Genomic DNA, 12,510 nt, shown 5'->3' on the forward strand with positions numbered 1-12,510 from the left:
ATGAAATGGTGCTGGAGGAAATAAGAAGACACAACCTGCACTAGTGGAACGCCATTGCAGGGGGGGTTGGAACTAGATGATCTTAAATGTCCCTTCCAAACCACTGTATTCTCTGATTCTGTGAAATGGTCTGTGCCTGTGCAGTAAGGGTAGTAAGGCTTAGGTAGCTGTTAATATGTGGCAGGCCAGTGATAGGTGATGCCTAGAGCTGCCTAGGACTAAGTTACAATATACCCACGTTTCCTGTTTGAAATCTCTTCCTGGCTAAAAAAAAATTTTTAGAAACACTTAACATTGCAGTTAGATCAAGATAAAATTGTTTTTGTTCTAGGCTGTCATCTCAAAAATACATTAAATTGCTGCTAAGGAACACTGTGTATCTTGAAGAAGTTTGCCAAGTACCTTGCAGCTGCTTGCTCACTCTCCTCCCACCCCTCCCAGTGGGAAGGAGATTCAGAAAGAAAAGGTAAACCTTGTGGGTTGAGATAAAAACAGTTTAAAAATTGAAACAACTGTATAATAACAACAACAACAACAACAACAACAATAATAATAATAATAGTTGAGAGTAACAGAACTCAAGAGAAACAAGTGAAGCCCAGTACAACTGCTCACCACATGCTGCCTGATACCCAGCCTGTCCCAGAATGTGTTGGGCCCCCTTACAAATAACTTCCCCAGCTTATATTGGGGACATTCTGTGGTATGAAATATCCCTTTGTCCACCTGTCCTGGCCATGCTCCCTCACACCTTTTGTGCACCTCCTCACTGGCAGAGTATGAGACACTGGGAGGTTCTCAACTTAGGGTGAATGCTACTTAGCAACAACAAAAAAGTCTGTCACACAAATCATGGTTTTGCCCATCATTGCAAGTGTAATTGGACCTTGAATGCCTGTCTCCCTCCTCGGAGGTGTGTGTTCTAACACTCAGTTTAGCACTATGCATTAATGTTATAGCAGTCAGAGATCCAATGCCCAGGTTGTCTCTCCCTATTAAATTCAGGAATCCAGAAGATAATCTTGGAATGAATGCAGTCAAAAACATCTGTTATTTTTATTGCAATACCAAACAAATACAATGGTAGTGAAACATCGAGGGCCAGATAAGCTGGTCCTTATTTTCATCAGAGAGGTTCCTGCAGCATGTAGATGTGGCTGTCCTCATTGTGCCAAGCAGTCAGGTGGTTCAGCTGACATTGTTCCCTGTTGTCATTGTCTGTATTGACACACTTGTAGCATGTGCTGAAATAGATAAGGATAAATTTTTCCTTGCTATTTCCTGATAATCTATTGGTTCAATAAACTCTGAGATGCAGAGTCCCAGGTTCAAGTGGCTCCTCTGTTATACAGCAAGTTGAACTACTTTGCCCTTTATTGCTGGGTAATTATCTAGAGTTCTGAGGAAATTTCTCAGATCCTCAAACCAAACACTTTCTATACGATCTAGTTAAGTATTTCTCGCCCCAGTGGCGGCACGGTGTTTCTATGCACCGTTTGTGTTTCTGAATCTAGATCACTTTATTGCACCGCAGGGTAACTCGGCGTTGGCATGCATGCTCTCTGTGCTACTTGCCCGTATTGGGCTTTTGTTCCTGCCCAGCACGGTCTGATCTGTTTTTCAGTTTGCTGGGAGGACAGTTAAAAGGGCTGGGAACAGGTCATGTATCCCCCTTCTCTCCTACACCTACCCCAGACAACTATGGCCTACTCCTTAACCTTCCTAAGGAAACCAGCTCCAGCCTGGGAAGCAAGGCAGGGCCAGGCACAGATGCCGCGCAGGGGCCTGGGAAGGTGCGGGGGCAGAAGCTGTGGCGCGCTGTGCTTGGCTCCCCTGGGCCCGCTGCTCTTCCGCCTCTGCGGTGAGCGCCCGTGGGGGCCCCGGGCACCGGTGGGAGCAGCCCCGTCCCGCGGGGACTACAACTCCCAGCGCTCCGCGGAGCGGCCCGGCGGCGGCCCAGGAGGTGAGAGCGGCTGCCCCGGGAGTCGAGTTCTCCTTCAGGCCGCAGCATGAACGGCAGCGTGGCGGGCGGCGGCTTCGCCGAGGAGATCATCAGCCTCACCCGCAGACCCTCAGGTAAGGTAGGGGCGGCCTCTCCGCGCTGGGTCCGCGGCTCCTCCCGGGCCGGGGCAGCGGCGCCGAGGCCTGCGCAGCCCCCGCCGAGGCCGGAGCGGAAGCCCGGGGTGGCGGCGGCCGGCGGGACGGCCGTGGCGGACACCGGAGCGGCGGAAGGAGGGTCCCAGCGGCGAGGATCGAAGCGCAGCGCCCAGAGGTGCAGGGCTCAGGGGCTTTCCCTGGAAATAGCCGTGGCGGAAACGGTGCTGCGGGAAAAACTCGTGCCGTGCGTGAGGGAGAGCTGGCTGGGTCAGAGTCCGTCCTCTGCGGGAGCTCCGGTGGAGGCTGGTGTCCCTGCAGGCAACTCGCCTCCGGTTTTCCCTGGAAGTTGCCATCTCCGGTGGAGCTGTTGCTTCCAAGTGAGGCGGCAGCCGCTGAGCGCCCAGCCGCGTTGGATGCCCTGAGTCAGGGGCCGTTTGAAAATCATGTGCCCAAGTGGCCGTCCCCTGTGTAGCCAGCTTGGCGTTCATTGTGCAGCGTACCTTGAGATGCTTTGGGGTGTTTAGAGAGAGGAGCATAGGCTGGAAAAAATAGGGAATAGGGCAGTTCGTGGGGCATTTTTTGGCTTTGCTTTTCATGTCTCAGCAGCAGGTGCGCTCATGGAAACCGTAAATTTTTAGAGGATTTATGGTGCCATTCAAATGACCTCACTTTCTAAAGTGAGACAAGTAAGCACGAAATGTACAGCTCTGGAGCAAAATCCTGGCTATAGAGAATGGCAGGCTTTTAGAGCCAGAGTTGTACTTTGGTGTTTGAGGCCTTCTCTTTAATTTAAACGAGTAGGAATGAAAACGTGGCAGCCCTTCTGTTCCGCACAGCTGCTGGGTGCGGCTGCTGGCCAGCCTTGGCTCCAGGGGCTCCCCAGAGACCCCAGCACCCACGTTGTTGGTGTGTGTGTGTTTCCTTTCTCTGGGATGGAGGTAGGTCCTGTGCAGGGCTGGGGTTGGTCCTGGCCCTCATGCTGGTGATCAGAACCCAGATGGTGTGAGCAGCCCTTTGCCTCTGCTCGCCAGATTGGCCTCTGGTCTGAAAGATGTGTAGCCCTACCTGCATAGCCATGAGCTTCAGCTAATGAAGCTGTGCTTGTCAGGGAAAACTGTGCCAAATGGAGCTGGTTCTGATGGGAATGCTGTTTCCATACGTCTGGGGAGCTAAAATTTTAAGGAAGGTGTAAGGGAATGTTAAAGGGCAGAGTTGAGAATGGTCTTGAATATGACCACTGTGATTTCAGTCTCAATTACCATGAGCAGCATTTGTCCAGTCATTGAGATGGGCTGTGCATCTTTAGATTTAGGTTGCTAAGTATTTTATTTGATTTGAAGGTCCTACATCCCCTTCCGGCCTTGATGCACTTGCCATGTGAATTATTACTCATTTCTGTGGAAGGAACAAAACACTTATCTATGAAGTACAATTGGGTACTGTAATATCTTGAATTGGAGTTTTGACTGCAACTTTAAAAATAGGTCTGATGCTAAACATGTCTGGCAAAAGTTTGCATTGGTTGTGAATGTATTTCCAGTGGCCCGACAGCATATATTTGTCTTTTTCAAATTTTCTTGTATTCAGTCTCTCATTTCCTAATTCTGCAGTTCTGTTTTTTTTAAGGGACTTGATTTTTGAGGGACTTTTTTAGTTCAGAGAGGATAAGTGAGGCATAGGGAGGTCTGCAGCCTCAGGGAGGGTCAGTAGTTTAGCCCAGAGCCTGCTTTTAAAGCTCGGCCATTCTGCTTCTGATCTCTTATAGACAAGAGATTTAGTGCTATGTGCTCTCTCCCCTTGCTCCTTTTCTTCCAGCTGTGCTGTGTTTCTTTCTGTGGCTGCATGAACTGGAAGGAAGAGAATAGCAAAGAGCTTGAGAATTGATAGGGAAGATATTTTTAGGCAGAGTGCAAGTCTGAGTGCTGGAAAGGAAAGACACAGTGAAACAGCCCTGTGAATACTTAACTTGGTCTAGCACAAACTGCTGCCTCTGTCATGAAGATCTGCCTCTACTGATGAAAGCTGTGAATCTTGGTTATTTTTCCAGTCATGGGTAAAAAGTTGCAAAATGTATACTTTTTCATATATATATACACACACACACACACACCTATTTTACAGCTTCTATATATGAAAGAAAATCAGTGTGTTCTGAGATCCTGATTCCTTCTTTCTGGCTTTTTAATAAATGTTGATTAAACCTTATACTTTCTGTAGTATTGATTTTCCCCTTTCCTAAGTTATTGGCTTTATGGCAAATAATTTTTAGAAATGTGGATTTAAAATTTATTTTGTTTTCATTTTCTATTGAAAGGTGTATTACTGTGCACAACTGGCCCTTCTTGGAATAGATATTGTTCTAGTTGAAATGTCAGTATTTCTTCGATTTTCTCTCACTTTCATTTTTCCCTCACTTGTCTGAAGCTGCCAGGAAGGGAAGGAAAAAAAAAGGTGTGGCAAAATTGCTGCTAATATTTCTTTACTTCCCAGCTGTAGATGCACACTTAATATACCATGACTCATTTAGTAAATGCTTTGATCTCCTGTGACTAATTTAAAATGCTGCTTCCCAGCAGGCATAAGGTGGTTTTACTTTCATTTGAAACTCTGTTTCCCAAGGTTTCCAGTTCCAAGTTCAAGAGAAAATAAGGAAGAAAACAAAAACAAATAAATCAGTCTGGGTAAACGTGGGCAGAACTTGCCCTCAGCTGTTCTTGACAATAGCTTTTGGATGACTGGTTCATGTCAGAAAAAAATGTTGGGTTTCTTTTCCATTTACTTTGATTGTGTATTTTTTTTTTTCTTTGGCTTTTCTCTTTTTTATTGCAAGCCTCTTAGGCAGTCTTTCCTATCCCTTTTTAGAGAGAAACTTAGCTGCATGTACAGTGGGAAATCTTGTAATCTTTGGGTTTCCAAATTTTAAATTCAGTTTGTTCTTCTGGCTTTCAATGAAACAAGAAGTCTTAACTTTAATCCAGAAGCTGGATCCAGCTAGATATCTGTAACTGAGGCTCTCTTTAAAGAATAATATAAAATGGCAAAAATGTATATGGACTTCTGTTTTAATAAATGTATTTGTATTCCCTTTTGGTTTGCATTAAATCTGCAAACTTTGTCTTTATTTCCTGTCATGTTTGAATTCATGAAACACAGCAAAGTGATTGTGTACAATTTGAAGTAGCTTCATGGAGCCTAATCTTCTTGGAGGCAAAGCACACCATTTCTAGCTCCTGGGATGTGAAAGGGGAGTCTTCTGAGCTCTAGGTGCCCTCCAGCTGGTAGCACAGTTCTCCTTGCCTGTTTCCTCATCTGTAGACGGGGTCTAAAGCTCCTTGCCTTTCCTCACACTGTTTTCCAGCTCACAAAATGCTTGTCAGAGATGATTTCTTGTAGCTCAAAGATAGTGATTTACTATAATCTCATGTGAAATGCAGAATACTTTCATTTTCTTTCATGTTGTGCTGAAGAAGTTTATTCCTGCTGAGGGCTGAATCAGCATCTCAGAAATGATGGCAGGCCCCTCACTATTCCCCAGCCCTTGCCTGAAACAACTCACAGGTGTTTTGTGTAATGAAGTATTACACAAATGGGGTCCTCAGGCATTTAATGTCTCTCCTCTGCTTTCAAGACCAGTTTTATGAGAATAACTTTTCTAGACAATGGAAAGATAGTTGGAAAGGATAATGGAGATTTGTGTGCTTTGTGTTTTTGTATGGTGGAGAAAGCAAGACAGCGTGGGAGGGTGCAGTCCCCAACAAGCTAAAGAGCAAGAACATTTGAAGCTTTGAGCTTTTTCTCATCAGCTTTCTTTTTGGCTTGCCTTAGGGTTGGGCTTCAACATTGTTGGGGGGACAGATCAGCAGTACATTGCCAATGACAACAGCATCTATGTCAGCTGGATCAAAAAGGATGGGGCAGCTTACCTTGATGGCCGATTACAAGAAGGAGATAAAATTGTAGCGGTAAGCCCTTTCTTCTGTTGTCCTCTGTGTTCTTGATCAGTGATGTGATGTGAGAGGCAGGTTTTCCTTCACAGTGCATAGAGAGGAGGAACGGGGTGAATGAATTAGATGATCCCAAGCAAACTCCATGGAGGAGTCACCTTGGGGGTCTGGGGAGAGCTCTGAGCACAAGGGAGGTGAGTGGCTCTACATGTGGGCTTATCTCCTCTTGATTTGCCACAGAAATGCTCTGTGGTGCTGTACTTGTGTTTCCTCTGTGACTTGCCTCCCTAAGGTTTTAGAATCCATCAAGTGTTCTCTTGCATGCAATGGATTTTCGTTTACACACATGTAAATAAAGGTTTTCCACCTCTTAAATTTCCATTTTTTGACTGGTAATCCATGATTTCTAATCCTTTTGCACAGGGGGTTTTTAGATGATAAAATTTCTAGGCCATAATATTCTTCTCTTCATTTAAGCTCCTCAAGAATAACATAGGCTGCTTCTCCTTTTAGAAATTTGTTTTCAAGTGTCTGATGTTCACACCCACTGGTTCTTCAGACAGCTGGCAATCATACAAGAAAGCTTTACAAAGTGATGGGTGAAAAAGTAGCCTCTCCTAGTATGATACACAACCTTTTTGTACTCCCTAATTTTATTTTACACTTATTCATTTTGTTCCACATGTGATCTTTTTAGCCTCTATAGACTACCTTGCACTAATTGGAGCCTATTATTGATCCAGAAAGTGATATTAAGTTAAACAGAGAATATTCTCTTTTTCCTGACAGATTAATATTTATGTACTTGTGTTTGGGATGTCTACATATGAAGAGAAGGGAGGCACTGGATGTGATCAGTGGGGATACAGTTAGGGATAATGGGGGTGAAAAGGAAAAGGTAGGATAAATTCACTCACTGAATGAAATTGAGTGGGTTATAAAACCCTGTGCCATGATATATTACTTTAAATTAAGAAAAATCCCAACACTTGCAAGTGGATCAAGTGGATGCCTAGAAGTATGTATGTAATTTTTTTTTGTTGGTTTTGCTACATCAGTGTGCTTATAAAAGTGTGTTTACAACACTCGCTCGAACAGAGGGATTTCAAAGGTATACCAGTAGATGAAACAAGGGAAGAGACTTAAAATAATAATTTTGCTGTAGCTGCTCTTTTATGTTCATTAGCTGTTAGAATCACACCTTTGATTTCTTTCCAGTAAAGCAACAGCATCAGAAGCTGCTGTTGACAAAACTGTGGTCTTTTATTCTTACTTTGCTTCTAGGTAGTTTTTTTTAGTACCTCTATGTTTTCACTTGGAGTTTCTCATGTTCTGTCTCAACATATAAAAATGCATCATAATATTAATTAATTAATTAGGACCTTATAGTATTATGCCTCAAATGCAGAATTTTGTGAAACATGAAGATTTTTAATGTCTTATCCTTCATATGTTAGCCTGCATCATTAAAAATGTGCTTTCTTTACCTTCAGCATCTGGCTCTCCTTTTCCTTTTTTGCTAGATCAATGGCAAAGACTTGAAGGATTTGCGGCACAAGGATGCTGTGGAACTGTTCAGGAATGCAGGCTATTACGTGTCTCTGAAAATTCAGCGCAGGGTATGTTTTACCTCTTCCTTAGGGTTGTTTCTGGCTCAGTTTAGACTGGTTTCTATGATTGGTGGCTGTTTCATGAGGAAGAAGAGCACTGTGTCGAGATGCTCAGTGTGATATGTGCATATAAAAATTTTGTTTGACCTATGACCTTCTCTCATTGCCTTAGCTGTGATTATCTCTGTAAAACTTTGTAACCTTTGTATCAGTGAAAAGGTGAGTTTGGCGATGTCCCCAGGTCTTTGTTTTGCTGGCGTGTGTTGTGTTTGCCCACTGTTCTCCTTTCTCAGAGGTAAAGCTTTGTTCGTGAAGACAGAATCTCAAGTTGCCCAGTTTTATTTCAGTGGCTACAATCTTACTGGAGACAGAAGTCCTTTTGTTTCAGAGGCCATCAGTCAAGTTAGTGTTGAACTGTGTGTACAGCCCAACGCTACACGACAGACATTTAGGTGCTGGAGCGTGTCCAGAGAAGGGTGATAAAGCAGGTGAAGGATCTGGAGCACAGGTCTGATGAGGAGCAGCTGAGGGAGCTGGGGGTGTGTAGCCTGGCGTTTAGCTCAGGAAGACCCTATTGCTCTCCACAGCTGCCTGGAAGGAGGCTGTATCCAGGTGGGGGATTGGTCTCTTCTCCCAGGCAACAAGTGACATGACAAACGGAGACATTCTCAAGTTGCATCAGCTCAAGTTTAGATCGGGTATTCGGAATTTCTTCATTGAAATAAGGTTGTCAAGCAGTGGAACAGGCTGCTGAGGGAAGTGGTTGAGTCACCATCCCTGAAGGCATTTAAAAAACGTGCAGATGTGGTGCTTAGTTTAATGGTAAACTTGGCAGTGCTGGGTTAATGGTTGGACTTAGAGGTCTTTCCAACATAAATGATTTTACAATGATAGGAAGTATGGACTGCTATTCTTTAAATATACTGACACCATTTTAGATGTAAAAAGAGATAAACCCTTAATCCCCAGATATTTTGGAAGGTGACAAAAGAAATACTGATCTACCCAAAGCATGCTGGGGAGAGGTGGCTTGAGATCCCTTTTCTACTCCCTTAACAAAGGAATAAGTCTGCTGGACCAGTGTATAAGGCAGGTAAGAAAACCAGAGAGAATTATTGATGTCTTTTTCCTGGTAAAGAGATCAGGAAATGGTGTGGTGGCAAGTGCATCAAGGGGTGACTGGGTATGTGTGTGTCATTTTTCTGCTGTATGAGGTGCATCCTGCTCCACTTGAGTCCTAGTTTAGAAAGTGGCAGAGAAACATGAAGGTGCCTGGTAGTGACTGGGTACCCTGCATTTAAGTTCAGTCCATCCTAAGCTGTTTCAACCCTCCATGTGCGGAGTCTGCAGGTACCTGGGGAAACTATTTTGACCATTCTTACAGAACCACCTGGTCCAGACACAGAACTGGGGGCTCTCTTGTTATTGCTTCTGACATAAATAATTTTTTTTTCCTTGTAGTTGCAGCCACAGAATGGCCCTGTGGGTCATGGAGGAGATGGAGAATCAGGTGGGCTTCCTCTGGCAGCCATTCTTGTGCCAGGCCTGGCGCTTGCTGTGACAGCAGTCTGGATCTTGCTGAGGTATCGACAGCGGATGTGAAGAGTTCACGGCTGGGATATCACTGCACATTTTACACAGCTATGATGCAATTTAAAGATAGAGAATCAACAATCTTGTCACAGACTGGTGCCAAAAAGGATCATTGCCTATCATCAAAGTTGCTGCTGATGTTCGTATATATTGATTTTGTTGCAGGGTGGGTAGAAGCAGAGAGAAAAAAGGGAAGGGAGAGGACTGTGTTTATGTAAAGAATGGGATAGCTGTATTTTTTGACAAATTGAGGAGGCTTTGCCATCCTCCTCTATTCTGCACCATGAACTTTCAAATACACTCATCTATTCCACATTTTAAGGTTTAACTTTTGGTTAAAGGGAGTGGGAGTGGTTTTAAATCAAAAACATTATCTAGAGGCTTTGCCTTGTTTCCACAGAATTTTTTCTTGAATTTAATGAATTCTGTCCAAACCATGAATAAAGAGAAGCAATGCAAAGGATATATTATTTTTCCCATTGAAATTTTCTTGGTTGTTGCTTAAAAAATGCCTTAAATGTGTAAAATCTGATCTGTGGTTTCACAGGTAAAATCTTCAGTGTAGCTGCTGATTTAACAGCAATATGCAGTATTGGTGAGACATTTTGCCAGTTGTGGAAAGATAGAAGATAACTTGCTGCTAGAATAAGATTTTGATTGTCAAAATGATTGCTCATTTTTGGGTCTGAGTTGTAAGAGAAAGTTTTCCACAAAATGATAACATACTGGAGAGAGACAAACAGACAACTGAATCACAAGGGTAGGTGCTGGCAAGAGATTCAGGCATGCTGCAGCTGCAGAAGAGTTTTTAAATTAGTAGTGAAGCAATAGTTCCTCCATTCATCAGGTGGGTTGAAGTCTGCATCTCTCAGGTTAGAGGTCTGTTTTGGGGGTTATTTTTTGCACAGGGAATACTTCAGGTAAAGTTTTCTGTAGCAGCTAACTTGCTCTCTGCAGTCAGGAGACTCTTATGATGATTGAAAGGGAGAAGCTGAGAGCAGGCTGGGATTGTCCTGGCTTTTGCTTGTTTGTGAAGAGTTATGTGATGTTCAGGAGATGGGCAGTCAGCTTTAAGCCAGGTAAAGCCTACCAGGTAAAACCAGAGGGGAGAGACCCTCCTGTGGAAAGTATATGGCTGAATTTACCTCCAGGGTCTCATCTCGTCACTGTGATTTGAATAGATTTAAATGCCCCAGCTTGATACAGGCTCTGTGGGTACGACCTGTTTCTCTTGTCTCCAAGAAATCAATGTGTTTTGTTGTTTTTGTAAAAGAAAAGTAAAATGCATGGTCTGGTCTGTATGATGCCAAAGAAGAGATCGCATATGCAATATATGTTTTCAAAGAAAAACTGGTGTCCTGGTGCTTTACTTATCTCTATTCTCTATGTACTTGAAATTGTTGTGTTAGCTCAGGGCTATGTTCCTGCTGTCTGCTGGAGACAGAAGTGGTTATGCTGTTGAACATGGCATTCCTAAATCACCTTGGAGTTTCCAAGCACTTGGATCACATGAAATCTTGCTTTGGCCTATAGACTGCTCTAGTGTAAGGGGAAGAGGAAACAGGAGGAATTTTGCTCCATGTTCTTAGGGGACTTTAGGAGCAATATTGATGTTGACTGGCCTGGGCTAAGGCATGTGCTGACTTGCCTTGGCCTGCCAACCAGTTGTGCCTGATAGCAGAAGGGCTGTTGTGTAGACAGATCTTTGCAGCTACAGCATGAACCGGCTTGTTTGTGACGTGCTCTGAATATTTGGCTGTGGTGTCCATGTGCAGCACATGTGTGTATTAAGATGGGTGATTAGAAATTGATGCTGTTTTATCACAGCCTTCAGAATAAAGAGGCAGACATTAAGAAAATGGCCTGTCTTGTTAGCTTTTGCTTGAGTTGAGTTTCTGTGGTGAGAAGTAGTGTGTGGAACAGGCTAGGAGGATGAGAATTTATGGAAGGTAATGGTTAGTTTTAGTCCCATTTAGTCCCAAATGGTTAGTTTTATTTCCCATTGAAGTAAGAGAGTGCAAAACCTTTGGGATTTTTTGTTTGTTTAACCTTTCAGCTTTGTGGCTTTGAGACTGTTCAGACTTGATTGCCATTTATATTGCAGGCAGTTTATTAGGGAGGGGAAGGGTTATAGTCAATGCTCAAAAAATTGATGTGGCTTATTAAAAAAGAAAAGGCCCTTCTGGTGCATAGTATTCACAATTATTGAACTGCCACTCAGTAGCTTTTTCAGAAGTCTGGGTAGTAGTTTTTACTCAGGATTTAAACCATCCAGTCTAAAAGTGACTAACACCTTTGTGTACCTGCCCGGTACCAAACAATTCTTTTTCCAATCCCCATTTCACCTCTTGTCCCCTTTATTGACAAAACCCAAGTGGAAAATACCTCAGCCCCAAACTCTCCTGTGAACTGTGGCTCATACTACTTTCTTTCAGCAGCTGGACTGACTGTCTCACCTAACCTTTCCATGATTTTCCAAAGTATTTTCCACCATGTGGTTTCTGAAGCCTTGAGTATACATTTTCTATCATTGTAGAAGAAGCAAATTTTAAAAAATCTTGTGAGGACAGCTTGTAAACACAAGTGATCAGAGAGAGCTTTACCTTTTGTAACAACTTAAATCTCTGGATTTTTTTCAAAAGATAAATTGAAATCCTGAAGACAAACAGAAAGCATCCTAACTGTAGTTTGTGTTCTGTTTGAGAACTCATTTGCCATTAATACTAAGGGCAGCTGAAACTCTTAAATACCCATGTATCTCCCATTCTCATCTGTTCCCTCAAATGTATTGTGAATGTGCTGATCTGCTGAAAAATGGATTTTCAGGTCCATAATTTAAAGACAAATCTATCTAGTTTGGCTTTATGTATATTCTAAGCATTTGTGTCTCAGTCTTCAGAACTGTAAGTGCTAATAATATATATTTTACTAGAGCATAGCAGTGAGAGAGAGCAGCTAAACTTGATCTGATTGATAGATGCACTACTTCTGGCAGTTTTTAATTAACACAAACTAGAAAGCAGTGTGTGGGAAGGAGAAGTGTCTTGCTTTCAGTTTGCCTTTAGGTTCCAACAACTGGTTTGTTAGGTTATTCAGTGCTAGATTAAAGAGGCTTCTAATAACTGATAGTCCCTCCCTTTGAGGGAATTCATTGTGTTGTAATTGCCTTACCTCTCACATTATTTTTAAGAGATGAAGCCAACTGAGCCCTTTCAGATTTCTATGTAGGGTACTTTCTCTCTTTTAGTAGTTTCTGTGGTTCTGTG

At 43.1% G+C, this 12,510-nt stretch overlaps 1 protein-coding gene across 2 annotated transcripts; it reads left to right on the forward strand.

The window, feature by feature from the left end:
* Positions 1 to 1,819: 1,819 nt before the first annotated feature.
* Positions 1,820 to 10,594, forward strand: SYNJ2BP (synaptojanin 2 binding protein). 2 transcript variants are annotated; one of them, XM_059849656.1, is made up of 5 exons: positions 1,820 to 2,076; positions 5,923 to 6,059; positions 7,565 to 7,660; positions 8,621 to 8,744; positions 9,113 to 9,252. In XM_059849656.1, exons 1-4 carry the CDS (start codon positions 2,010 to 2,012, stop codon positions 8,705 to 8,707), a joined length of 387 nt encoding a protein of 128 aa, XP_059705639.1. In that variant the 5' UTR covers positions 1,820 to 2,009; the 3' UTR covers positions 8,708 to 8,744; positions 9,113 to 9,252. The 2 variants fall into 2 exon arrangements, with proteins under 2 accessions (XP_059705639.1, XP_059705638.1); XM_059849655.1 differs by lacking the exon at positions 8,621 to 8,744 and having other exon boundaries at positions 1,856 to 2,076; positions 9,113 to 10,594.
* The last annotated feature ends 1,916 nt before the right edge of the window (positions 10,595 to 12,510 follow it).

The sequence above is a fragment of the Haemorhous mexicanus genome, chromosome 6 (assembly GCF_027477595.1).
Source record: "Haemorhous mexicanus isolate bHaeMex1 chromosome 6, bHaeMex1.pri, whole genome shotgun sequence".
NCBI classification, from domain to species: domain Eukaryota; kingdom Metazoa; phylum Chordata; class Aves; order Passeriformes; family Fringillidae; genus Haemorhous; species Haemorhous mexicanus.

Coding starts and splice junctions, on each gene's coding strand:
- SYNJ2BP (XM_059849655.1), top strand. CDS start 2,010: ATGAACGGCAGCGTGGCGGGCGGCGGCTTCGCCGAGGAGATCATCAGC. Junction 2,077..5,922: donor CCTCACCCGCAGACCCTCAG/GTAAGGTAGGGG, acceptor GGCTTGCCTTAG/GGTTGGGCTTCAACATTGTT. Junction 6,060..7,564: donor AAGGAGATAAAATTGTAGCG/GTAAGCCCTTTC, acceptor CTTTTTTGCTAG/ATCAATGGCAAAGACTTGAA.